The following is a 25,817-nucleotide window of genomic DNA, read 5'->3' as shown; positions in this document are numbered from 1 at the left end:
AATTCAACAATATATATATATATATGTGTGGGTATATGTATGTATACACATATATATTAATATATATATATATACATACATATATATGTGTATATATACACATATATATTAACATATATATACATACATATATTCTAAAGTGGAACACATCGGAAGACTCAATTTTGAACATATTTACTTCTTTTGCACATGAACAATGATTGTGAAAGGGCAAAAACGCATAAAAAGTGAAACCTGACGCATGCAAAGTTGCAAAGAAACATGGCGTGGGTCAACTGTAATATCAAACTACACAGTGTATAGATTTGACTGTAACCTTGCATGATGCACACAAGAGGCCATTGTGCAAGTACGTGTAGCTAGGGGTGGACAAAATGACAGAATAACCACTTTTATGACTTTTCAAAGCAGCATGAGACAATACTTCAAAAGAGGTGAAACGGTTGGTATCCAAATTGTAAGAGGCCTTGCAAGGCAGATGGATTTGCACGAGATCATGGTGCGATGGTGACAAAAAGAAAATGCAAAGAAGAACAGTGGTCAACACCTCCAAACCTGGAACCACTCAGCAATGGATAACTGTAATGGGTTCCGAGGAGTTGTTTTTCCACCCTTTTGTGAATTCAAGGCTTCAAGGGTATTTTAATTCAGCATCAGATCTCAACAGCACTCAATCTTTATGGCGCTCTGGACCACAAACTAAAGCAGATGACCTCCTCATTCATATCCCTCAAAGAACTGAAGGTGTTCCCTCTTGAAGAATGAGCCAACATCACACCACAGCCTCAGAAGAACTGAAGCTATTCTGAAGGCTGGCCCCACTAATTAGTATTGGCATTAAGGTGCTTGATGTTCATTTATTGTTCAGTGTTTCTGTTATTCTGTCCACCTCCTGTAGCTTTCCAGTTATTCTCCCACATGCATGAATCAACACTTTATAATTGCATTCATTTCATACACTATAAAACGGGCTCACTCAAATAAAGGTGAACAACACGTGTGTAAGCAAAGGGAAACGATCCAAAACTACTTAAGTTGAAATAGCTACACACCAAGCAAGCTTAGGAAGAGGGAATGCTTCAAATTCAACACAGAGGTCTAAGCAAAATGAATATGCTTTAAAAGTGAATCTCTTGACTTATTCCCATTACCAGTTATGCTATATAATCGTAATCTTCACATGTCTACAGTATATGCAATTCAGTCAATATAACACCAAGATAAAAGGGGAGTTGTATGCAAGTTGATAAAAGGAAGATGAAATGTATTGGCGGCTCAATCTCCTGGGCAATGAGGTTATTGTTTCAAGGCTTCCATGTTCATAATGACGTACATGTGGAGGGGCAGAGACAGAAGCTTTCACATAGCGATAGATAGGGTGTGGTAGCTGTCACGACTGGACTATCACTCGTCCCTTCTCTCAGCAGCAAAGCACTAGAAATGTCTTTGTTCACTTCACATCTTTATTAAAAAGTGTCCAGGTGATGGATGGCCATGAGGAGGGGTTTCAGCCCCTCCTCCCCCCACCCCCACAACAAATAAAAAACAAAACAAAACAAAACTGAAATTGAATTTAAAAATAAACAAGATCCTGGTAGAGAGTTCGGGGTTACGAGATATTCTCTCTTCATCCTGTCTTCCTGATTCTCTCCGGCATCAGAGTCCTTTCTGCCTTGGCTTCTCACTGCGTCTAAAACACAAATGGTAACAGTAAGCACTTGCTACACCTGAAAACCACTTGAGGACCTACCTGTTATTAATAAACTGTAAACCCCATCACTTTAAGATCGAGAAAAGATGGAAACTTAAAATATCATACTGAGATACAGCAGATAGAACAGCACAAGTCAATGTGTTACTAGTGTTGGCACACGAACAGAAAACATGGAACAGTCTCTACATTGTAACCTTTCAGCCCACCAGATGACCCATGATGCTAATGAAGCCGCAGCCTCGGTACCGACCTGTCCTTGTTGGGGACCAGCTGGCTGGCCGGGGGCCTGTCCCGGCTGTCCGTAGTAAGCAGCCTGCTGCCTGTAGTACTCTGCCCAGGCTGCGCTGTAGTCCTGCTGGCCTCCTGGAGCTGCCGCCCCCCCTGATGGTGCTGGGGCTCCAGCTGCTGGGGCTCCAGGGACTGGGGCTCCTGTCTGGCCTGGGGCAGAGAGACACAGGGGCTTACCACCTTCTACTATCTACAGCAGACACACACAACCTCGTGTGGACTTTTTTTCTTTTCTTTCTTTTTAAATAAAAGGCTTGCCTATTTTGTTGATAAAAACATGTTTGAGGCATTTGTGCGTATGAGGGTCAGGGTATGGTATAGCTGGAAAGCTACTGGCTGGGACACTACACCAGGTGCCGGTTGCACCAAGTGGTCTTAACTATGCCTGGTCGTAACTCCTACGTCGGTCTTAGTTAAGACCAGTCTTTAGAGTGGATTTACGCCTGTTGCACCAACACGGCTTACGTCTGGTCTTAACTATGCGGGTCGTAGCAATGCGCGTCCATGTGAATTGCCAGGGAATGCACCCTGATTGGATGATGTTGCAAAAATGTGCCTCGCGACCTGCTTGGAGCGTACTGTGCCACTACGCTCCATCAGCCACTACTGTATGTGCATCACTACACCCTACCTCCTCCCACCCTCCCTCGCTCCAGGGGAAAAATGGCGGCGATTGAGCCAGACAGACAGTCTGAATGAAATTGAATGTAACGTTCCCAATTCTATGTATTAAATTCAAAAAAATTAACAGCAACATTTGGGAAGGCTAAGCCACACAACTAGTTCGTTATAATCTAACATCATGCCTCAAAGACGGAGAACTGGCTGTGTTACGACGATGACGGTAAGGACTCAAAAAGGTCTCCACGGAGATCTCTGTTACAGGCAGGCACTACGCCTCCTCCTCACCAGTCGTAAGAGTTACGCCTGGGCTTAGTGAAAAGAAGGCTTAAGCCCTCTTGGTGCAACCGGCGTAGCTGTTAGGTCGTAAAGTTACGACCAACTTAGCTTAAGACCAGTCGTAAGACCACTTGGTGCAACTGGCCCCAGAAGTTTAAGGGAAACTTTACTTCAGTTTAGCAATGTACAATACATGTAGACTTACAGAGCAGGATGAGATGAGAGAACAAAAGAGATAATGAACAAACGTCAAGGCAAGAAAGGTAGGTGTTTGTCTCACCCATCTTCTTGTAGTAGTCCTCCCAGGCCTTGGTGTAGTCTGGCTGGCCCCCGGGTGCCTGGGCGGGCTGGGCCTGCTCGCCCGGGGCTGGTGCCCCTCCAGCCGGGTTGGCAGGGTGCTGGGGCCCTGGAGCCCCAGATGGCTGCTGGTAGTACTGGGCGTAGTAGGCTGCCCAGGCTGCGTTTGGGTCGGCGGCTGCTGCCTTGCCTAGAAAAGACGCAGGGTGGAGGGGGTGAGGTCCTCATATGGTTGAGGGTGAGCCCCTGCTACTGGCCTGGAGACCGGGCTTGGAGACCAGGGGGGAAACAGATACAGGATTAGCCAGAGATGCTCAAAGCAAAGACATTCCATCGCAACACAATATTACCATGAGTGCTCCTGTCGACAGTCCCAGATTCATTTGATTATCACTCATCTGAAATGACTGGGTGGGGAATATAGTGTATAACCTAGTGGCAATCAGGAAGATCAAAGTGCTAAGATGAGCATGAATAAACTACAAGATTAAGATATGTCATTAACCCCTGACAAAGGAGAGGCAGAGGCAGTAACATGCATTCTTGTTTATATGCTCTGAGCATAAAATGTACTATATACATTTGATTTGCATTTTAACTTGTTTGAATTTTGACTTGACTCAAGTCAAAGGTGACTCACTGGGGTCATGAGGTGCCTGGGGCTGCCACTGCTGGTAGGTGCCGCTCCAGCCCTGAGTGGGGTACTGGTGAGGACCTGGAGGACCACCACTGAAGAGAACAGAGGGAATCATCTTTATTAACACCTCATCAGTGATCTGATGAGCAATTTGGACGTCCTGGATCTGGTCTATTTGGACACGGGGGAGGGGGGGGGGTCTACACCTACACATTATACAGTTACAGAGACCTTTCTTACAATACTATCTTTGTAGTTGCCCATTAGCTACTCACTGTGGTGGCCCAGGGGCTCCGGGGGGTCCAGGGTTGTATGGATTGGGGTTGTAGGGACCCATTGGACCAGCAGGACCTGGCCCGCCTGACCCCGGGCCCACAGGACACAGAGGACCCTGGAACACACAACATTGGCAGATTTAAATGTGTGTTTCTTTTAATTTGCCAAGGAATTTGACCCGGTTACCTCGTTACAAGACTGTTACACAGTACAGGTGCAGGACAAAACATAAGAGGACCTCAAATAGTGTAAAGAAGACATGATGTATGACAGTAGATACAACATTAACATATTCAAGTACCGTATACATTCAAAACTAAAGAACTGTTCTGGTGCAGCAGCGTTGGCAAAAAAAATAAAAAAATAAAAAAGTTGGTATTGGTACCAGTTCAGAGGCAGACTGACAAGTGCCATTTTGGAAAGAATATACAGTAAACAACAGAAAATCATCTGCGCACTTTACGTAAAGGCACAGCTTGTCTACTTATTGTCAACAAAGGAAGAATTCTCTCAAGCGAAGCCAATGATAGCATAATGAAGACCATGTAGCTGCAATGATCCACTTTAATCTCTGGGATCAATGAAGTTGATTTTATTATATCTTTTTACATTTATATGTCTACCTAATATAGCACTTTTCACAACACAGCATTTTGCCAAGGGGAAAAATGAGTACATTACATAAAAGCAAATCTACAGAAATTAGTTTTGAAGCTGCAATTAGCAAACTTTTTTGAAATGTTCTGGTTTTGTAACACTTTGTTGTTTAGTAATCAAACACAAGACTGCAAAGTACCTCAATCTTCTCTTCAATGAGCTGCTTGGCGTGGTCAATCTGCTGCGGTGAGCCCCGGATGACAAAGATCTTGAAGTTGGGGTCTCCGTTGGGGGGCGGCTGTCGAGAGATCTCCACAAACGCCCCCGTCTGCTGGTTGATGGCCTTGACATTCTCTCCGCCCCGGCCAATCACCAGGCCACACTTGTGAGCCGGGATGGAAAATGTCATCTCACCTCCAGGGGGCCCCCAGCCACCCTGTCCCCTGCCTCGCCCCCTGTTGCCTTGGGGCATGCCCGGTGGCCCTGGGGGTCCCTGTGGATGGGGAAGCAGAGACTGAGCCTCTTCATTATAGCATAGTACCTTCTCTATGTCTCTGTTGTTCTAATGAATGTACACTAGTCACTGCTTCTTAGGCTTTAGCATTCAGGCTGGGGATATTTCCATTTCTCATGGGGATATTTCAGCTGATGGAGACATTCTGGAGATTAGAACAGCAAACTCTTAAGTACAGTAATGGCCTCAAGGCTGCTACCATACATTTATTGTTAACCACAACTCATCAAGATGGCGATACTTTACCATTGTACATTTTTGCAGATTGTGAGGAGACATGACGCATGCTTAAGAAAAAGAGCAAGACGGAGAGTGGTCCATACCCCTTGTCCCTCCTCCCTGACTCTGATGCTCTGTAGCAGGTCATTGATGATCTGGGCAGCGTGCTCACAGCGCTCAGGGGGGCCACTGATGTGGGCAATCTTCTCCGGACCTGAGCCATCATCTGAGAAGGAGATTCAAGTCACCCATACTGAGAACATCACGTCACTTCATGTCTAAAAAGAGCCATGATTAGAAAGACTGCCATATTGTGTTGTCCTTAAACACTAGTTTTTAAGTGGTGCAGCCGCTTGTATAAGCGACGTGTGTCCATATACGTGGCTGGATTATTTGGAAAAGAAAATGCCAATTGAAGAGTAACAAGTCAAAGTTGAATGGTTTCTTTTCCTCCTGGTCTGCCTGTCTTGTATTGTGGGAAATGCAACAAGAAGATAGTGTTGCATTATTTATTGAGTTGGAGACTCCAGAGTTCATGTCTGAAAGAGGCTATGCTTGCATTGTGGCTGTCACACCACTCATAGTGTAATGTTAAAGTCAGTGATCGACTGAGGGTCCTACCTTGTTTGAACTGTATCCTAACTCCAGCGTCATTCTGGATTTTCTTGATCATCTCCCCGCTGCGGCCGATGATCACGCCCACAGAGTGTCGCGGTACTGGGATCTGACCAGAAAATACATGTTGTTAATGGTTTCAGTATTTTGAGTCTGGCTTGGTTCATAGACCACTGCACTGACCATCTCGCAATCTTGCTATCTCTCTCACACACATGCTTACACTTACACTTATGTCGATGCCTCCTCCCATGCGGGACGAGCCGTATTCATTTCTTTCACCAAAGCCACCATGGTCTCTCTCCCTTAGGATCTCCTGCACCATGTCCTGGGCTTGCTGAACAGGAGGAGAACATTACATGGCAACAACACTGCATCACACATAATTACTTGCATTATCTTGATTTGGGGGTGTAAACAGACGCTCATTTTGAACTTGGTGAGATGATCCCTTTGCCGTACCTGGACTTTGTATGGGTCTCCGATGATGCGCAGGGGCTTGTCCGTGTTGGGTCCCTGAGAGGCGTCCTGGACCAGGATCATCTTCACCCCGGCACGCTCCTGGAATATCATGCAACCAAGCATTATGTTTGTGTACCAGTCACTTCAATAACACTGGAGGTTGGCTAAATTGTGTGTTTCCATGCTGTATTGCAACCATATAAACAGCAAAACGACTTGATCACAAAAACTTGCAATCCGAAAACAGGACTCAGTGTTGTTGTATGGGTATCATATTATGTTAATTGGACAGTGGGCAGCCCACTAACCTTTAGCATTATTTTTTATTTATATTGACAGTTGGAATGCAGAGAGGGAGCCAGAACAGGGGAGGCACAGGAGAGAACCTGCACCTGTGGTTCCATAGGTAGCAGATCCAACTACTCTACTTTCTCTGAGCACATACAGTACACATCAAGATAATTACATTTCCTAAAAAACGACATCAGAATGAATGGCACATGCATGCAGAATATACCTGTAGCTGTTTGATGGTCTCTCCTCCCTTGCCAATGACAAGACCAGCCTTGCCTGGAGGGATCATCATCTCCAGCACTGTGCCGTTCTGCCCATTGGTCGACTCATGGTAAGAAGAAGGGGGCGTGCCCCGCCCTCGTGACACTATCTCATCCAACAGCATCTTGGCTTTCCTGGTCAGAGAAGAGCAAAGACAGGGATTAGCTATTTTACAAAGTCATGTGAACGTCTGACAGCCAGGTGGGCTGACTTTCCTTAATGCTATTATGATATAATGCCATGGGACACCGAATGACACACTAATCTACAATTGGATAGGGTAATATTTATAAGAGCAAGCAGGGGATAATTTTAGATACTAAGTCTAGAAATAGTGTATTAGGAGAACAGTGCATCCAATATACACTGCATCCTCATGAACAAAATAAATGTTTTACTAGGTCACACAAGCAGTTTTAGAAAGATTGTGTGGATTACCGGTACTTTGAGCCCCCCCAGTCCTGCAGTATTTGTGAATGTGCTGATTTTCACCATCAGCATGTATATAGTGGTGGAATTTAGGCTGTGAGAAACCATCAACAAATATATATGTATATTCCAATTCATGTTTTTTTTTTTTTTTATCAGCTGCAGCCTGCAGCCCAATTATGAAGGCAGACAGAACTGCTTTCAGGTCTGAAGATCATTCTCAATCTCAATTTCCTCCATTGGCAGAAAAGTTAACAGAAGTCACAGCCTTCAGAGGCATTTTGGTGCGGGAGATAACATCTTTCACCAAAGGTTGAGTGCATGGTAACCTGCTCCATCATTAGCCATCAGCAGTGTTCTTCCAGCATTTCAAAATTTGAATATATATCTTTAAAGAACATTTTCTGATTTTCTTCACATGAAATACAACGATAATTAACCTATTTGCATTGAGTCTGAAACTTACTGAACGGAGTCAGGGGACCCTGTGAGAGTGACACTCCTTTCTGGAAGACCTCCACTGTCTAGACACAGGCACAGATGAATGTGTAACAGTTACACATTAGTTAGTTAGAGATGAGTTACACTGTAACTAAGAGATTAGTTACACTGTAACTAAGAGATTAGTTACAGTGTAACTCATCTCAACACCAGCAGGGAAATGACAATTGCAAACAAATGATGACATGAAAACCTAACTGTGAGTGGAGTTAACATTGCATCGGTGTCTACAAGTAATATTTTGTTTACTATTCAGGTCATGCAGGAAGTTTAGCTACATTTTCATTTTATTATTACTTTTGTAAGTAATAAGCAGGGACTGATGTGAACATTTTCAGAATCGGGGCCCAGTTGCACAAAGCACCTCAGGTTAAGATTTCCCTTAGGGTCAGAGTTAAAGTGTCCATAAAATAGAATCGGCTGCACAAAACACCCTCCAATCTTGTGCTTATGTTTTCCTTAAAATGTTTAACCTTAAGGTCCTTACACATCAAGAGCGATGCGAATATACGGCACGAAATTGCGATGCAAGTTTTGACCCACCTGTCAATCACAGCCACAGATGTGTACACGTCGGAAGCGAATTTCTGAAAAATCGACTGTGGTTCGAAAAAATAAACGCCGCAATACCGCTGAGCGAAACTTCGCCGTTGGTATGCACGGTTGCATTGACTGATATAGGTTCGGAAAATATTATTGACGTGTGAATTAATCGCACGAAAAAAACGCTCCCGATGTGTAAGGACCTTTATGGGGAAGATTTAAGGGTGTTTTTTTGCAGCCGATTCTATTTTATGGACACCTTAACTCTGACTCTAAGGGAAATCTTAACCTAAGGTGCTTTGTGCAACTGGGCCCAGACCCTTAATCATTCACTTAAATACATCATCGTAACTTAAGCAATGGTTGTTATTCCACAAAAGAATGGACAGTACCTGGGGCTATCTGAACCTTGCAGCCTGACTCCTGCTGGATCTTATTGATCTGTTCGCCTCCGCGGCCAATAACTAGGAACGAAGGAGAGAAAGAGGGCGTATTGATGATGGGTCACACTCTCAGAAGTGGCATTTATTTGGGCCTTTAATGGCAGTAAGGAATCAGTATGTGCTGATGCACATGAGCGCAGCACTCACTGAGTCCCACCATGCTGTCTGGGACACTGTAGTCCTCTGAGCTGGAGGTGGGCCTGGCTCCATCAGGAAGGGAAAGATAGGAGATGGGGGGGCAGGAAGATAAGGAGGAGACAGTGTAAATCTAAATCAGATGATAACACTTTGTGGACTTTTAAAGCCATTATTCCTACATTGTTGTCTGTCAATCTCATCTGCCACAACCCAAGATAGGCCATTTCCATATATTAAAAAGAGACTATAAACTGAAAATCAATTTGATCTCACCTCTGCTGTGCGAGAGCAGCTAATTGTGCTCCAATAGCTGAGAGAGAGAGAGAGAGAGAGAAAGAGAGAGAGAGAGAGAGAGAGAGAGGGGGGGGGAGAGAGCAAGGGGGAGGTTTTGAATTACTGATGGTCCGTGAGATGAGAATTTGACACAAACGGAAGTGTGGACAGACAAGGGTAAAAGGGCAAACTACTGATACAGGAATACACCGGACACTCTATATTACGATATATTAACTGCTGCTGACTGTGGCTTATAAACACCACAAAGCAGGAGGCAAACAGACCAGAAAGCAGTGGGATGAAACTCACACAGTGCTGTGGCTGAATCCAAGTCACTCTGCGTGGCCAGCTTCTTACACTCTGGCTGATCTGTCACGTGAGCAAATGACAGACATCTAGTTGGGCGTGTGTACCACAACACGAGTGAAGACCACACAAATAATACTTTTACCCTCTAAATCTACTTTCAGCATCTAAAGTCACCTGCATGTGTCATGTTGACAAACACAGCAAAGAGTCCAGTCACCTTTACCTGCGTCCTCGAGCTGTCGTTTCTGTGCAGCGAATGGGAAGCCGTCGGGTGCATTGCTGTTGTTCATAGATGGACCTGCATCGCCACCGATCTTTGCTGCAATCTGTGGGACAAAACAAAAGTGTAATGTCAGATGAGCATACCAAACCGCTCAAATGCAAACACGACACTGGACTAGGCAACATTCTGGTTACTGTTGTCTACCACTAATATGCAAGCATTCGGTCCTCACTCACGGCCTGCAACTTCCATAACACCGGACTAGGATGGCGGCGGTCGCTGGGGCATGAGGGACTGAGTGCAAGCAAATCTAGCTCCTAACAGCCAGTGAAATGACATATCAGTCAGAGCACTCTAACGTAACGTTACAGGAACTGGCTACCGTTAAACTCGGCAACCGTTTTGAATACAGCGCATTGTTTGGAGAAAGGAGAGCAGCGGTGCGCTGTGTGACATCTGTGACAGCAACGTTAGCCCTCAAGCTAACTGGCTGCTAGCTACTGTAGCTACTCTCTGCGGCCATGACTCGATGTGTAGCCCCGCTTCTCTCACCTGCCGGGCCCGCTGTACCGCGTCCGCAAAGGCGTCTTTCTTGACGCCCCCTCCGTTGCCGATAGCTGCCTGTCCGCCGGCTGTGGGTACCGCATTGTACTCCGACATGTTGACAAAAAGAGAGGCGAAGGAGGGCTGGAAACACAACACCGGGGTCAGAGCTGCGCAGGAGCGGGAACTCAATTAAGATAATGGGAGGGGCGCGATAGAAAAGACGGCGGGCGGGAAGGTTCATAATTACCTTCTTGATAAAGGTAAAGATCATTTTCCTACACGGTCGGCAACTGCCTGTGTGTGCTATGTGTACCTGTTGTTGACTTCATGTTTAGACTACAACAGTGATTACCAACATTTTTATGCTGACACAGAAGGAATTGGAAATAACATAATTCCACACATAGAAGGACAACACATTGGTTTATATGGGCAAATTACCTTTTGTGCCCCTCATTGGCAATACATTGTGTTATAATAAATTGTGTTTGTCTTATGATAATCATTGACTGGAGGTCATAGGTCACCCACCTTTTACACCACTGTCTGTGCCATATGCTACTGTTAAACTGAGATTCAGTTTGAAGCATGACTTACACTCCCATTCAATGTGCATAATATAATCATAATATTTAATACCACATCACTTCATATCATATCACATCATGGTGGCTCTCTGTGCAGTAGGTTTTCTGGCATGGTGTGGTCCATTTAATTAATCTGTCAGAGGGAAAGGTTATTGCCTCTCATTAATATGATCCTCAATAATCCTCTTTGCTAACTCCATAATTGTGGTGGGGAAAGGACATCGCAGAATCCCCTATTATATTGCATCATTATGTGGTTAAAAGGCCATGCCATGTTACTAATAAGCGTACAATTCAAATTGGGGAAACACTTGTACCTTGTGGACAGGGCCATCCTGGAAGACACTGCACCAGGAAATGCACATCAAAAGTAGTGTTGATTCAACACGCGTAGTGATGATACAACACTACTGCATGTCTGTGCCTATATGCTGTTAAGCACGCAAACTAAGATTCAGTTTGAAGTCTTACTTTATTACTCCCATTCAATGTGCATATAGAATCAAAATAATTAATACAATTACCACATCACATCACTTCATATCACATCATATGCTGTGGGGTAGGTTTGTGAGTTATTTCTTGAGTAATCAGAGTACCGTATTTAAACATACTCTTTTGTTCACTGCCAAGGCAATTTGTCACTAGGCCAATTATATATAAAAGAAAAGCCAAATACAAAAGTATTGACTAATACTTCTCCATTGTGAATATTAAAAAAACTTAGTTATGCTATTATTAAAACAGCTATCTTTATTTATTTACAATTTACTTTGCAAACGAACAAAATATTTGTTCAACCAGTGTTTTATTGCTTTCTAGTTTATAAAGTTTTCTTCAAAAATAATAAATAAAGTGTCTTCTTGTAAAAATTCACGTATGACGATTTCCATTACATGTCAGCAGCCAGCAGGGGCAGTTGTCACTTTACCTTTCCCTTTGAATTGGAACTGGAAGCCATCTTTGTTACGGGCAAATGAAGCCAAGCGATGACGAAGTGATTGTCTCCCCTGTGATTGGTGGCATAGGTGAAGCCAAAGGTCGCGTATATCTTGGCGCTCTCTTCGTCTGGCGGGTTTTTGCCAGTCAGTCAAGCAAGCGTCCTTGGAATAATCTGGGATATATTCTTGTAACATTTTGTGCATTGCGTCTATTTATCTGGCGTTTACGTGCGGAAAATGCTTGTATCACTCTTCGTAACTTTCGGACTAACGTTAGTCCGGAGCAAAGCTGAACAAGTCAGCTGGTTTGAGAGTAGCATCTAGCAAATTATTGCTAGCTTGTTGTTTCACATTGGAAATTGTTTTCCTGGTAGCAACGCACAGCTATCCACCGTGTGTCACACAATGAACTTTGTCATTGTTGTTCTTTTACACATATGGGAACGGGAATAAGAAGGCGGCAAGACATTCTTTGAAGTTAACGTTACAATATTACAACTTGGTAAGTACAGTTGTTTACCTTTGTTCTGTGGTTGTTTCTCGTAACGTTACACAGGTTGCCTAGTTGTCATTTGATCCGTAGTCATCAGTCATACTTGGCACTTAAAGTAACGTTAGCAGCTCTGTCATTTTGTAATTCCCCCCCCCAGTATTCATATTACTTGTCCTTATGTCAATTAGAATGTTCTTGCCATTTGGAAGAATGACTGATGAGTCTCGCGTTGAGGCTAATTTGGACATACTATGTTATTGGTGCACCATTAACATCAAATCATAACGATACTCCTGCTAAAGTAATATGTTGCAGCTGACTGATTTCAGCCTTACTTGGGACATCACAGTTACAAAGGACCACCTTTATAGGACGTATTTTTGAGCGTGACATCACCTGGAAATGCGGAACCCCACAGCAGTTAACTAGCGTAGTATGTATGTCGTGTTAAAGTTGTGTGAACTGTCGCAGTTTTTAAAATTAAGTGAATTTAATAAACTGCACAGCCGGCTAGAGTGAGACACTCATGGCTGGCTCCATAGGGTCCCATTATAAAGTTACCCCCAGTAAGCCGTTTGTTTACCAACACTGATCCCTGTATTTAGCCAGTCATCCTGGACCTTATTCACTTCTGTTTAGTGAACCGCCACTTTCTTTTAACAGCATTCTCTTTTCCATTAAATAGGTCTGTTCAAATTATGGCTGGCGTTGTGGCTATGGCATCTGTCATTGAGGACTTTGAGACTCAGGTATTTTCAATTATTTATAACACTGATCTGGACTGTGTATAGCGTGCATGCAGTAGCTTTCATGGTGTACAGTGGTTGTGTTCCTCTTTCATATTATACGGTCCTTTCCACTGTTTTTACAGTCTTGCAAGAAATCACGCAAAGATGGTGGCAGTCCTGTTGTCAAGACAATCACCAACTACTTCTCCCCTGTGCCCAAGCCTGCCGAGAAACCTTTTTCTCCACCCCGTTCCAACAACATTATGGACTATTTCAGCCGCAAGGCTCGGTCTTCCGGGGAGAAGACCAGCACACCAGACCAGTCCAAGGAGAATTGTCAGAAGTCTCAGTCTGCTGAAAAACACCCCTCCCATGAAGCAGCATTGAAACTGCCCTCACGGAAACGTGGAAGGAAGGGCAGCAAAGCTGCCAGGAGACTTCAGGAGCTTGAGACTGTTGGCTCTACTGAGGAGGAGGACTGTCTGGTTGTGGAAGAGCCAGATAGTAGCAAAGCCTCAGCAGGACAGGTAGTCAGCAGCTGTGGTATCCTAGGTAGTGATACAGCAGCTCTCCTGGCCCAGTTGACTGCTGATGCTTGTGTAACTAAAACTGTCAGTGTTGAGCCGGCTCAAAAAGATGAACATCATGAAGAAAGTCCCAAGCGTGAGGGCCATGTAAAGCTTCAGCCAAAATTGAACTGTAATGCTTTGTCTCCAGTTGCACCATCAAAAGAGAAGGTAAAACGGGCTAAACCTGGGCTAAAGCCCAGGAAAAGGAAGGAGTCAAAGCAGTCAGAACCAGAGGGGAAGGAGGCAGAGAAGTCCTTGTGTGATGTTAGCATGGAGGTCAATGTGGATGAGGCCTCTTTGGTAAACACCAGCACAGTCACCATCTCCTTTGAAGAGTTCCTGCAGAGTCAGAACCAGGGGGAGGGAGGAGAGGAGATGGAAGAGAAAGAGGGCAAAGGAGACAAGAATAAAATTGCAACAGACATAGAGGAGATGCAGACCGAGCAGGTGGATATTGCTAACGCTGATGAAAAGTTGGATTCTGGGGAGCCATCTTTACAAGTCTCACCCAGAACCCTCACCATCCAGGCGGATGTGCATGCAGTCTCATCCAAACAGAAAGTAGCCAAGGCTGCAGGAAAGAAGTCCTCCATCTTCACCGGCAGAAAGGGGGCGGTGAGTCCTGTAGAGGAGACGTCTTCACAGAAGCCCAAGCGGAAATCCAATGTTGTTCTCCAGGAGGAAGATCTAGAGCTTGCTGTGGTTGAGAGTGAATCCACACCTAAATGTATCGAATCCACGCCTAAATGTAGTCAGGCAGAGAGGAAGCAGTTCATGGCTGCCTTCAAGCAGCCCGGCCTGGATGGGGCCAAAACCAAGCCTGCTAAGAGCCAGGTGAAAGAGAAAACAGAAACATCTGGAGAGAATATGTCAGATGCTGGAGACAAGGCAGCTGAAGTGGATGCTGTAATTGCACCTTCTGTGGAGCAAATCAACACTGCTTGCCCAAAAAATCAGGGGGCTAAAAAGAAACCAGCAAAAAAAGGCAGAAAAAAGGCCAGAGAAGAAAAAGAGGCAGCCACTGCCCCACCTGCATCTGCTACTCAAGAAGAACCTGTGGTCATCAATGTTGACGCTGATGCTGAAACAGAGAAACCTCACATAATTTCAGCTACCTCTATCCCAACTTTGAGGAGGTCCAGAAGAGAGCCTGTCTTAAAGCAAGCACCTGAGGACGTGGCGCCAACCCCTGTCCAGAAGACCAGGAGGCGAGACAAGTCAAAGGATGCTGCATTACCCAAGGACAGCCCTGTACAGATGTCCACACCAAAGACACACAAACACAGGTCCAGACATAGAGTGTTTGTGGTAGAGGTGGTCTCTCCACCTGACAAGAAAGAAAGCCCAATCAGGTGACACATGCATGTGGTTGTGATTTGATACTTTTAAATATTCTGAATCTATGGGATGTATAGGTCTTTTCAATGTTGTGTAGTCAAGTCAAGTTTCACTTTATCATTCATGCTTTAGGCAGTTTTCACAGAATTGTGTTGCTAGGGAACAGTTTGTTACCCAGCTTATGTCCTGTCAGTTATTGTACTAGGAAACACTGCAACAGGAAGTGAGCTGGGGTCCATTTAGAATGTTTGTGTTGTCGAGTTGAAACCGTCTATACACAAGGCACAGCAGAACGAAATTACAATTGCATCCCGCTCACAAAATGCAATTCAGAACTACCGGTAGTAATAAAAGCTGATAAAGATAATAAGTTAAGCTATATAAATATACTCTTAACTATTATTGCACATACTGAGAGCTTAAAAAAGACAGAATAAATAATAGTTTGTTATGTTCCAATTAACGTGTTTGCTTTTTCTTTAGGATAAAATTCACGAGAGTCCATAAAAATAGACCAATGCCTGAGGCTGGAACTGATATTGAAAGAACTTTGTCTACTAAGGTAAGTAGAATATTTCTTTACAAAATGGCTTTGTCCATCAACCAAGAACCAAAAGTATGAGCTTAAGTAAAATACTCTTTCTCTGTCAGACATCAAATGCCTCTAAGAGGAGGAACCAGGCCAAGAAGTTGGTGGAGAAAGCCAAAGTGATCCAACAGAGCAAGAAAGCTGCTGTTGAAGTTAAGAGCACCTTAAGGCGGTCCTCACGGTCTCAGACCTCCATCAAGAAGAGCTACTGCGAAGATGAGGTACAGTTAAAGTCAAACCACAGAGAACACCCAATTCTATGTTCAGTTCATGTTAAACATGAATGTGCTCAGGGATATTTGAGGCAGAGCGTGTGAGAGCCTCAAAATAATGACAAAAGAAGGGTTTGCACAAAGACATTTAATACATATGCTTGAAATATTGAAGTTAGTATACAGTATGCAGAGCATTCTCGATTCTCAACTGTATAATGTAAAAGTACTCTTCCCCCCCGCCCCAAACACATGCATGATTTTTCACTATTGGATTGTTTGGCTCTCTCTTGCCTGATCTGTCTTCTATGAGTTTGGGGGGGAGGAGAGTGTATTTAGTTTAGTGCCTCAGCTGTAGTTGATCTTTGTATCTGTAATTCGTGTGTGTGTGTGTTTTTCTCCTTTGTCAGGATTCAGTCATCTGCCTGGAGGAGGACCAGGCTGCTACTTCTCAGATTGAACCAGAGAAGGGCAAATGCCAGAAATCCTTACGCAGTCTATTTGATGTGCTGGGGAAACCCACACCTGTTGGCAAAGAGACCAAGACTCCCCAAGGTATTTTTCCCACTCCAATTCCCATTTAGTTTGTTCAGAATTTTATTGTAGTCTCTGGAAGAACACTAACGTGTTGTATTTTCTCCTCTAGGCTCTAAAGTGGCTCCCTTGTTCCAGGAGAAGAAGGCTCAGAGGGCGTCGACGGTGGTGTCCATCTTTGACGAGAGCAGCCATGAGGGCTCGGAGAACTCCCAGGATGCCGAGCAGTTCAGGGCGCGCAGAGAGTTCCTGAAGAGCGGCCTCCCGGAGTCCTTTAAGAAGCAGATGGCCAAGACTGCTGCCACCAAGGATGCCTATTCCCTCTGCTGCTCCTCCTCCTTTCAACCGGTTATACACACGCAGCAACCACTGCAAGGTTGGCCCTTCATTCATAGCTGTAGTCATGTTTTCAGCATTATTTGATGGGGGTAATAATTAAGAATGTTTTCTTATGAAGGACTGTTGAAAATAGTTTTACTGTGCTCCTCCCCGTCCGGTTTATCTCAATTTGTGTGTTGCGTTGACAGATTGCCCTCTCTGGAGTCTTCCATGGCCCGAGTCTTCTTTCCTTTGCCATCTGAAAGAGCTTTGGTGCCTGGCGTCCAACCCGCTCCCATCTCTCATCGGCTCCTTTTGTCTTAAGACAGAACCAGTCCATAGAGCCGTTTGTGAAAGGGTAGGTAATGAGGATAATAATGATGATGATGATGGTAATAATAATTTGATTCTCTTTGCATTTGGCCCCTCCAGGGAGGTCAGACTTCAGGGTCAGCTACAGAATGGCGCCCCTCGATTTTGGTAGGGGTCCAGTTACTTAGTTAAGGACGCTTCAGCAGGCCAGATTATTTGCCAACAGAGGACTTGAACCCGGGTCGTCCAGCTGAGAGACCACTTGTACACTACCTGCTGTCTGCCAGTTTGGCTTTACAGTAGTTGTCTGCATGAAGTGATCTGTTAGTGTTTTAGTGTGTATTTTCACTTTAACACGAGGAATAGGCAGTTATTAGTAATGTACCTTGTATTTCTGTCCATTTAGTTTGTTGCTCTATTTTCCTCCTTCCTGTGGATTATTGGCCAAAATGTCAACATTTCCAGCACAGCTACAATAGAGTGTACTAGCATCTTTCTACATCCCATCTATCTAAATTTTAAATAGATGGGATGTCGAAGATGCTAGTCAGGCTGTGGTGTCAGTAACTCAGAATCAAAAATCTCCAACATCGTACGTGGAGAAATCCATTGCAGAAGAGAGAGAGAGAGAGATCCTAATTTCCACACTGACAGTAGCCTCAATAGACCAGAATACAATGCAAAATGGTGCAACTCCAAATTTTCCTTGCCTGGAAAATCTGACTCGAAAGTCATTCTAGGAAATGAGTAGGTAATGACTAGAAGTAACTAGGCCCGATGAGGGGAAAGTGGGTAGACCAAAAAAGCAAATCACACAAAATATTGTCACAAAATAAATCCTGGAATGCATTGAAAAAGTTTAAGATCCAGTTATGGGATTTTCTTTTAGTGGAAGGAAAGGGGTAACAGTATTTTGTGAACGGTATTTGTCCTTTTTCAGGGTTCTGGTTGGAGGCAGGAGCTCTCTGAATGTGTCCGTCGGCTTCTCGTGGAGGAGGTCAGCACCTTGAACCCTCCCTTCCCTGTTGAGAAGTTCATCACTCGCTTCCTGAAGAGACGCACTGACCACCTGCAGCAGTGCACAGCCGCAGGTCAGACTGACAAGCAGACATCACACTTACATGTGTTGCATTGCAAAGCCTCAATTCACAAGAGCTATTCATTATAGGTTGTATTTAAATTCTGATTGATTTCATTTGAATGTATTATTCACTCACCAACTACAAGAAAAATGATACTATTGTAGCAGCAAATTGTGAACTTACAGTATATGACAATTCAGTCCAAATTCCCCACAAAGCTCAAATATTGTGCCAGTATTGAATTACTATTTTTAATTGAATAATGTATGCAAACAATTTAAAATGCACTGTAACCTAAATACATGTAAAATTAGGGATGCAAAAAAAAAAAAAAATTGTAAGAAATTCTCTCTAATCATCACTATATATACAGTAGATGTATACTGTATGATGGCCCTGTCCTCAACATTAAGTAATTATTATGATGACTGTTTCCCGTGCCGTTAGCCATCAGTCTCAATCCTCATACCTGTTTGTTTCCTAGAACCAGAGGATGTGACCAAAATCATCAGTTCCCCATTGTCGGCTGAATCAGTCGGAGGGAAGAGGAAGAGGGTGGATGAAGGTGAAATAACAGTGAAGGTGGCCAAGAAGCAGCGGTCCAACCGGTCAGACGCAGAGGAGAACGCTTCCACGCCTGAGCCCGCTAAAAGGGGAGGCCGTGCGAGCCGAGCCCGGAGACGCAGGCTGGAGGAGGAGGAGGAGGCAAAAGAGAAAGCCACGCCTTTAGTCGAGGCCACTCCCATCCCAACACAAGATGACTCCGTGGTCGTGTTAGATGACTTGCTTTTGGGAGCGAACACTGTGAAACAAGGTGAGGGACCATTTTCCACCTAGTTGTACAAGCAAGAAAGATGGAACCAGCATGACATTTGCGCAAGCTCCACAACACAGCCAATACCTGCAACTCCCTGTGGAGCAGGACAAGCAAAGAGAGAATTTGAAATGAAACAACAATAGATCAATACATTGGGCTCCTTTAACAGCTGGATGTGAAGCTCATCAGTGTTAAGTTCATTGACTAAAACTAGACTAAAGCGACCCCCTTTTTCACTGACGAAAGCTAGATGTTAACTAAATAAAAACAAAGTTGTGATGATAAAAACAGAGGAAATCTTTGACATTTTCGTCAACAAATTAAAAAAAATTGACGAAAGATGTTAGGGATGGACGAATTGGGAAGAGATTCAATCAGAAGAGAAGATGAAGAAGTTAAAACAGTTCAATCTGTTTTTGTATTGCATGTTCAAACCTTAATACCATTCCATAATAACAGTTTAGTAGATCTTTCCAATGAGTTTGGAAATGCCATTACATTACACTTTAACTACTGTAAGCCCGTTAGATTTTAGTCGACTAAATCTATGGTAGATTTTGTCTAATAAAATCTTGTGATATTTACTCAACTAAAACTAGGCTAAAACTAAATGGCACTTTAGTCAAAAGACTATGACTAAAACTAAATAAAAATGTGCGGTCAAAATAAACACTGCTGCACATACAGGGCAGATAGCAGTTTGTTCAATGCCTCGCTAAATGGCCTTCAATCTCTGCATGGAAACTCAATGTGCGGTTTCTTTCTCTTAGATGTGGTGAAGGAGGATGTGTTGTGGACAGACAAGTATCAGCCCCAGCACTCCAGTGACATCATAGGCAACTCCGCCTCAGTCAGGAGGCTGCACAGGTAAGGCAATGCATCTGCTCCGCTTTCACTGTGCCTGAAGGCAATCTGTAGGCACTCTGTTGGCGTTAACTACAGCAGTGGCTCTTACACTTTCACATGATATACTTCCACTATATACCCTGACGAAGGAGGCATATTCTGCCTAAACCTGTTGGTGTGGTACTAAACAGCAGAGGATAATTGAGTGTGCGACTTTCTTGTTTCGTGTTTCGTTAGTGTGCACCTCTTCAACCTGTTTGGGTGTGCTCCACTCTGTACATTGAATGAGCCAGTCAGTTTAAAACCTATTTGACTAGCGGTGGGGACCGACTATACAAAGGCTCATGACCCATTAGGGATTCCTATAGTCTTAAGAAGTTCTGCTGTAGTTCAATTCACCACGAATGATTGTGGGGTAAAAAAAAAACAAGTCTGTTTCTTTTTCTACAGTTGGCTAAGGGAATGGAAACTCCGCACTGACCGAGAAGAGAGAAAAAAGCAGAAGGAGAAGAAACCGGAGGAAGGCAGCAATGGTGAGAGAATAGATCAATTATTTTTTTCTTTTTAATGAGGTGAGGTTGTCTGTTGTCTTGGTGCATCTCAGTTGTGACCTGGTGACAGCTCTGTCTCTGTGTCCAGACTCAGACTGGGACTGTGCAGACGACGACTCTCAGGATGGAGAGGACATGCTGTGTAACACACTGCTCATCACAGGACCCAGTGGAGTGGGAAAGACCGCTGCAGTCTATGCCTGTGCGCAGGAGCTGGGCTTCAAGGTACACAAGCCCTACCCTAGCATTCAAAGTACCGTAATGTGTGAATCAAGTGGACAACTGATTGTAATGCTTGTATTGTCATTATGTATGGTATTATGTAGGATTTAACCTCTTCTCCCAACCTGGTCTCTCCCAAGGTGTTTGAGGTGAACGCTTCGTCCCAGCGGAGTGGCCGTCTGATCCTATCCCAGCTGAAGGAAGCCACCCAGTCGCACCAGGTGGACATCCAGGGGGTCAACGCCCACAAACCCACCTACTTCAACAGCTACAGCACGAGCAGCAGTGCTGGTGCTCTCAGGCCTGGATCCTCTCCCAGTATGTGCAGAACATTCTGACATGAATAGTAGGGGTGGGAATCACCAGATGCCCACGATACGATACTAAAACGATACTTGAGTCACGATACGATAGTATTGCGATATATTGAATATTGCGATATATTGTCTAACTCCTTTTCCTACCTTTTCCTTGACCTCACCGGAAGTAAAACATGCAGTGTTTTTTTTGTTTTGTTTTGTTTTTGCCCCACACGTAGGCTACATTATTAAGCTTCTCTGGACTCAATACACCACTGCAGGTGCGGACTGCAACATCGGGCAGATGCCCGGTGGCCTGGCATGGCATGGCCTGCAATTTTATTTTTTTATATATCGATACTTGGCATCCAAATATCGATACAATATCGTCAGGCAAAATATCGCGATACTATGGTGTATCGATTTTTCCCCCCACCCCTCATGAATAGCAATGTTTTTGATCTGTCGTTGGCGAGTGAGGGGACATGTCTTGCATGGTTGGTTCAGGAATATGATGAGCTACATTCAAATAAATTGGAAACTGATTGTTCTCTTAATCCTCCAGGAAAGGTTAACTCTCCTCGCAGGGTGGTTTCCTCTCCCAGGAAGCATCCCCAGTCCCCAAGAGGCGCTAAGAGAGGGGGCCTGGCCCCCACCTCATTGGCTAACTTCTTCAAAATGGGACGACCCACCAACAAGGAACCGGCTAACACTGATAAGACTCAACAAACAGGTAAAATACCCTTCTACTACTATGTAATCTTCTGTTTCAACTACAGACTCCATGACGATGTAACCTTACACATACTGCTTTATCAAGAGCTATAATGTATAAGTATGGTGGTTAATGGCAGTTTTTTTCACCTTTCATCTCTTCACTTAGCTGCTCCAAAGAAAACTGTCAAAGCAAAAGAGGTTGCCAATAGATGCAAAGAGCTTCCAGTCAAAATCTCTCCAACCAACCCCAAGGAGACGTCCAGTGAGGACCAGAGCAAAAAGACAGCCACCTCTCTCATCCTGTTTGAGGAAGTGGATGTTATTTTTGATGATGACTCCGGGTTCCTGGCTGCCATCAAAACCTTCATGACGACCACCAAGAGACCAGTCATCCTCACCACCAGCGGTCAGTAGGGGGGAGAACTCAAAGGCGGTGTCTTTGACAGTGTTGATGTTAGAGTTACGGTCACATATTCTGTCTGGACTTTGCACTTAAAAATCAAATCTTGTATCCTTTTTAGATCCTGCTTTCAGCACCATGTTTGATGGCTACTTCGAAGAGATCCATTTCAAAACACCCTCAGCGGTAAGTGGAGGAATTTTAAACATAAATGTGAAAAAGCAGTTTGATGATTGAATGGCTTGATCTTGGGACACTAATCAACAGATCAGTGAACAAGGGCTTATTTGAGTGTGTGATGTTTGTTAATTCTTCCACTCTCCACTTCACCCTGCTCCAGCTGAATGTGAGCAGTTACCTGCAGCTATTGTGTCTGGCTGAAGACATGCGGACAGACCCCCGGGATGTCAGCTCCCTGCTCAGTCTCAACGGCGGTGACATCAGACAGAGCCTGCTGCAGCTGCAGTTCTGGACTCGCAGCTCTGGGGGGCGCCATATAACCAGGCCATTGGCACACTCAGGCAACAAAGGTAAGGAGATGGGCCTTAGAGACTGAGAGAGCTGTGAAAGTTTGGACAATGATGTGTTGGAGAACCTACCTTTGTTTTATTGATAATTACTGCTTAATGTATCTATGTCCGTGTTTTCTTTAGAATTTTTGGTTCTGAGATCCAGGTTTTCTCCGTTGCCGACTCGGACTCAGTTTCAATTTGTGCTGCTGTTTAAGAATGGCTTTTATTGTATTTGCAACCATAATTAGTGTGTGTGTGTGTGTGTGTGTGTTGGGACTGGGAGTGCTGCTGCCTGCTGATGGTCAGATACTCACTGCCACTAAATGATTGCAATGATTGTTGGGAGGATTCTGTGACCGAAATAAATTTTGAATTTTTTTATTTACCATAAAAGTTTACCTGAAGCCAGAGACTCCCGGAGAGGAAGCAGATATATCTGTGTGTGATGTGACCACACCCACTCTGCCTCCCTGTGACACCGGCTCTGTGTGTGAAGTGACCACACCCACTCTGCCTCCCTGTGACACCGGCTGCACTGAGAGCATGCTCGGCCTGCTGAACATCCAACCTGAGAGGGACACATGGGAGCTGCTCAGGGTAAACTCTTCATTCACCACATGCATGAGATAGTGCAACACCAAGCACCAAATTCAATGTCAATGTCAGGTACATCTATGTGCACAAATACACTTTGTGATTTCTTGCATGTCCCCCCTGTTGTTGATTCCTAGAATGATTTGAGCTCCACATGTTGTTATGAGAGCTTTTTACAAATAGATAGTAAATAATGATGATGTGTTGTGTCCACAGAGCCAGGGTCCAGTGAAGGAGGCAGTGTGTTGGGAACTGCTGGCAGACAGCAGGCGAAGAGGCGTAGACCTGCTCTACACGAACATGGAGACCCTCCTACCTCTACCTCGCACCGAGTTGACGATCCCTACCCACAGACCACAGCAATCTGTCTCTGTGTCACAAGACCTGCCCTGCATTCCCCCCTCCTGCCCACAGCCTGACACCCTGCCTCCCCATGCCGGGCTACTGCAGGCGGCCGAGTCGGCCGGGGGCTCGGACGATGGGAGTCCAGTGAAAGTGTCCAACAGGATGAAGAAGAACAAGAGGCGGCACTGTATCGCTGGCCAGGACCAACTGCACTCTGACTCAGATTCAGAAGACGGCTTTCTCTCTCTCTGCAACCCGCAGAGCGCTCCTCAGGAGAAGGAGGAAGCCAGAGAGGCTCCTCAGGAGAAGGAGGAAGCCAGAAAGGGTGCAGTTCAACATGTGGAGATGGCACCTGCTCCGGCTCCGGGACGGGTGAAGAGGGAACCCCTGACCCCTGAGCAGCGGGCAAAGAGTCTCCCGGTCTCCCACTGCCTGGAGTCTATGGCCAACTTCCTCGACAACATGTCGTACCTGGACTCCTCCCTGCTTGTCCACGCATCACTTCGAGCAGACGACACGCACAGAAAGATGTTCAGCTTCCCAGTCTGTGCTGCAGTGAAGGATGGGATGACGGATGAGCCCAGGCTGGAGTTTGACAGAGGGAGCTGCGTGGGGCGAGAGCGGGTGTTGGAGATCCAGGCTGCTGTGGAGGCTCTGAGCTTCCAGAGGTGCAGGGCTGCTGTGGCAGAAGCCTGGGACCAAGCCCAGGCACTAGAAGGAGAGCTGGGTAAGGAGGCCGCAGCCGAGCTCAGCCTCCCTGTGGCCCCACACAGAGAAGACTTCAGCTTCACTCTGGACAGCCCCTGTGAACCGAAGTGAGTCTTCTTTCTTTCTTTCTTTCTGTCATCAGTTTACCCAGAGTTCATTTCATCAGTTTAACCAGAGATATTTGCTGTCACTCTGTTGCAGACTGGTCCAGCGCAGGAGGGAGGTGATGGACGCCCTGCTGTGCGGAGGAGTGTTCAGTACTCTGGGTAACAGGCCAGCAGCTGCACTGGACTATCTACCAGCCCTACGCACCATCTGCAGATCTGAACAACTCAAGGAACAGGGAAAAGTTAAACGAAGGTGAAAATACACAAACATATATGTATATATTGCTGTTCAGTTTGGAGAGGGTTTGGTTTTCTCTATGTGTAGGATGTGGTTTAGTGCTTCTCTTAGCGGACTCATAATTATGATGGGTTTACTTCAGGGGCGCCCAAACTTTTTTAGGATGAGACTGAGGCACTTACAAAAAATTTAAACTAGACGTGAGCTACTTGTTTTCCCTTGTCCCTTCCCCAAGTAACAGTATCATATTGTTTATTTAACATTGTATAATAATGTTAAATACTGTAGATACTGAGTTAGCTATACATGAGTGGGATTTAGTTCATGCATTAAAAATTTTAAATAATACATTTTGGATTTCTTTGGTGAGCAAACTACACTTTGCGTTAAATGCAAAAGGACTATTGTATGCATGCAACCTATAAAGGAGTTAAAGTCTGTTCAAATGGGTCCCCCAGCTGTTGGTCTTTCCCCTGAAAATTCAGACGTGATTTTTCTTTCCTGCAGGTTCCTGCACTACCTAGATGCAATCCACCTGGGTCTTGACAAGAACACACTACAACACCTAGCTGAGGACTTCCACTAAACCAGAGAGACTACCAGAGATGTTCTCAGAGGCCTTGAGCAAGATTTGTCCTTTGAGTGTCCTAATTTTAGGGTTTGCAAGCCTTGGCTATCCAACTTCATGGAACTGGAAGTGAGGTTCAGGCACCCCTCTGCAGAGGACTGTCCAGTGAACTTTATCACATGATTCTTCCAGACTGGAAGTAACTGCATCACCATGTACAGGTGTGACCTAATACTAATAGGCACACAGCTAAATGACATATCACACAAGGAATTGGTTATTCAAAATGAACTGTCAAATGTTTGTTTTCTGATATATGGTAGCAGTGGCACATCTTTCTGGTGCTTTCAAAGAATGCACTAATTATTACTAAATATACATTTGTAATATACAACCGTTTCTTGTAAAATAATATTTTATGCTTATTGGAATTTGTAGCCTCATTTATCCCTTTGCATTTTGTAAAAAGTTTTTTTTATCAAGTAATAGAAATTACTTTTGGAGAGCAAGTATGGACCATAACACTTGTGTAAGAGTTTAACATGTAAAATAGAATTTGAGGGTTTTAATATTGTTGTGTGTCTGAAGGCTGTTTATATTGTCAAAATTCTGTTGATCCCCTGCGGATCTTGGTTCATTCTGTTCAATTTAAGTCCACAAGAAGCAGGCAGCTTTTGATGTAAAGTTCGTCGGCCCTAGTTTTTTTCA

At 44.5% G+C, this 25,817-nt stretch overlaps 2 protein-coding genes across 7 annotated transcripts; one reads left to right on the top strand and one right to left on the bottom strand.

The window, feature by feature from the left end:
• Positions 1 to 145: 145 nt before the first annotated feature.
• On the bottom strand, positions 146 to 10,624 carry LOC310787607 (far upstream element-binding protein 2-like). 6 transcript variants are annotated; one of them, XM_083649070.1, is made up of 18 exons: positions 10,489 to 10,624; positions 9,931 to 10,039; positions 9,714 to 9,773; positions 9,402 to 9,438; positions 9,138 to 9,190; positions 8,940 to 9,011; positions 7,970 to 8,027; positions 7,037 to 7,208; positions 6,520 to 6,618; positions 6,287 to 6,394; positions 6,064 to 6,166; positions 5,547 to 5,668; positions 4,909 to 5,202; positions 4,112 to 4,227; positions 3,840 to 3,928; positions 3,183 to 3,389; positions 1,965 to 2,152; positions 146 to 1,690 (listed from the first exon to the last, which is right to left on the bottom strand). In XM_083649070.1, exons 1-18 carry the CDS (start codon positions 10,594 to 10,596, stop codon positions 1,682 to 1,684), a joined length of 2,004 nt encoding a protein of 667 aa, XP_083505196.1. In that variant the 5' UTR covers positions 10,597 to 10,624; the 3' UTR covers positions 146 to 1,681. The 6 variants fall into 6 exon arrangements, with proteins under 6 accessions (XP_083505196.1, XP_083505197.1, XP_083505198.1 ...); XM_083649071.1 differs by having other exon boundaries at positions 9,937 to 10,039; XM_083649072.1 differs by having other exon boundaries at positions 9,138 to 9,178; positions 9,937 to 10,039.
• A 2,577-nt stretch (positions 10,625 to 13,201) lies between these two features.
• atad5a (ATPase family AAA domain containing 5a) lies at positions 13,202 to 25,817 on the top strand (the record flags this gene model as incomplete). The annotated part of the gene is made up of 21 exons (XM_083650013.1): positions 13,202 to 13,252; positions 13,375 to 15,152; positions 15,622 to 15,700; positions 15,790 to 15,948; positions 16,350 to 16,494; positions 16,586 to 16,849; positions 17,001 to 17,149; positions 18,044 to 18,194; positions 18,670 to 18,999; positions 19,773 to 19,869; positions 20,299 to 20,381; positions 20,488 to 20,624; positions 20,762 to 20,939; positions 21,486 to 21,653; positions 21,804 to 22,043; positions 22,159 to 22,223; positions 22,378 to 22,567; positions 22,944 to 23,146; positions 23,360 to 24,303; positions 24,398 to 24,556; positions 25,049 to 25,817. The coding sequence occupies 21 exons, from the start codon at positions 13,202 to 13,204 to the stop codon at positions 25,125 to 25,127; spliced, it is 5,649 nt and encodes a 1,882-aa protein (XP_083506139.1). The 3' UTR covers positions 25,128 to 25,817.

Source organism: Poromitra crassiceps (genome assembly GCF_964638095.1).
Source record: "Poromitra crassiceps genome assembly, chromosome: 13".
In the NCBI taxonomy this organism is placed as follows: Eukaryota; Metazoa; Chordata; class Actinopteri; order Beryciformes; family Melamphaidae; genus Poromitra; species Poromitra crassiceps.
This window is presented reverse-complemented; position numbering and strand designations above follow the sequence as displayed.

Excerpts from the sequence above, each read along its gene's own strand:
- LOC310787607 (XM_083649070.1), bottom strand. The coding sequence starts at position 10,596 with ATGTCGGAGTACAATGCGGTACCCACAGCCGGCGGACAGGCAGCTATC. Across the intron at positions 9,774-9,930 it reads GCTCGAGGACGCAGGTAAAG|ATCAGCCAGAGTGTAAGAAG; the intron begins GTGACTGGACTC and ends CTCACGTGACAG. Across the intron at positions 3,390-3,839 it reads CCAGGCACCTCATGACCCCA|GCAAGGCAGCAGCCGCCGAC; the intron begins GTGAGTCACCTT and ends CGTCTTTTCTAG.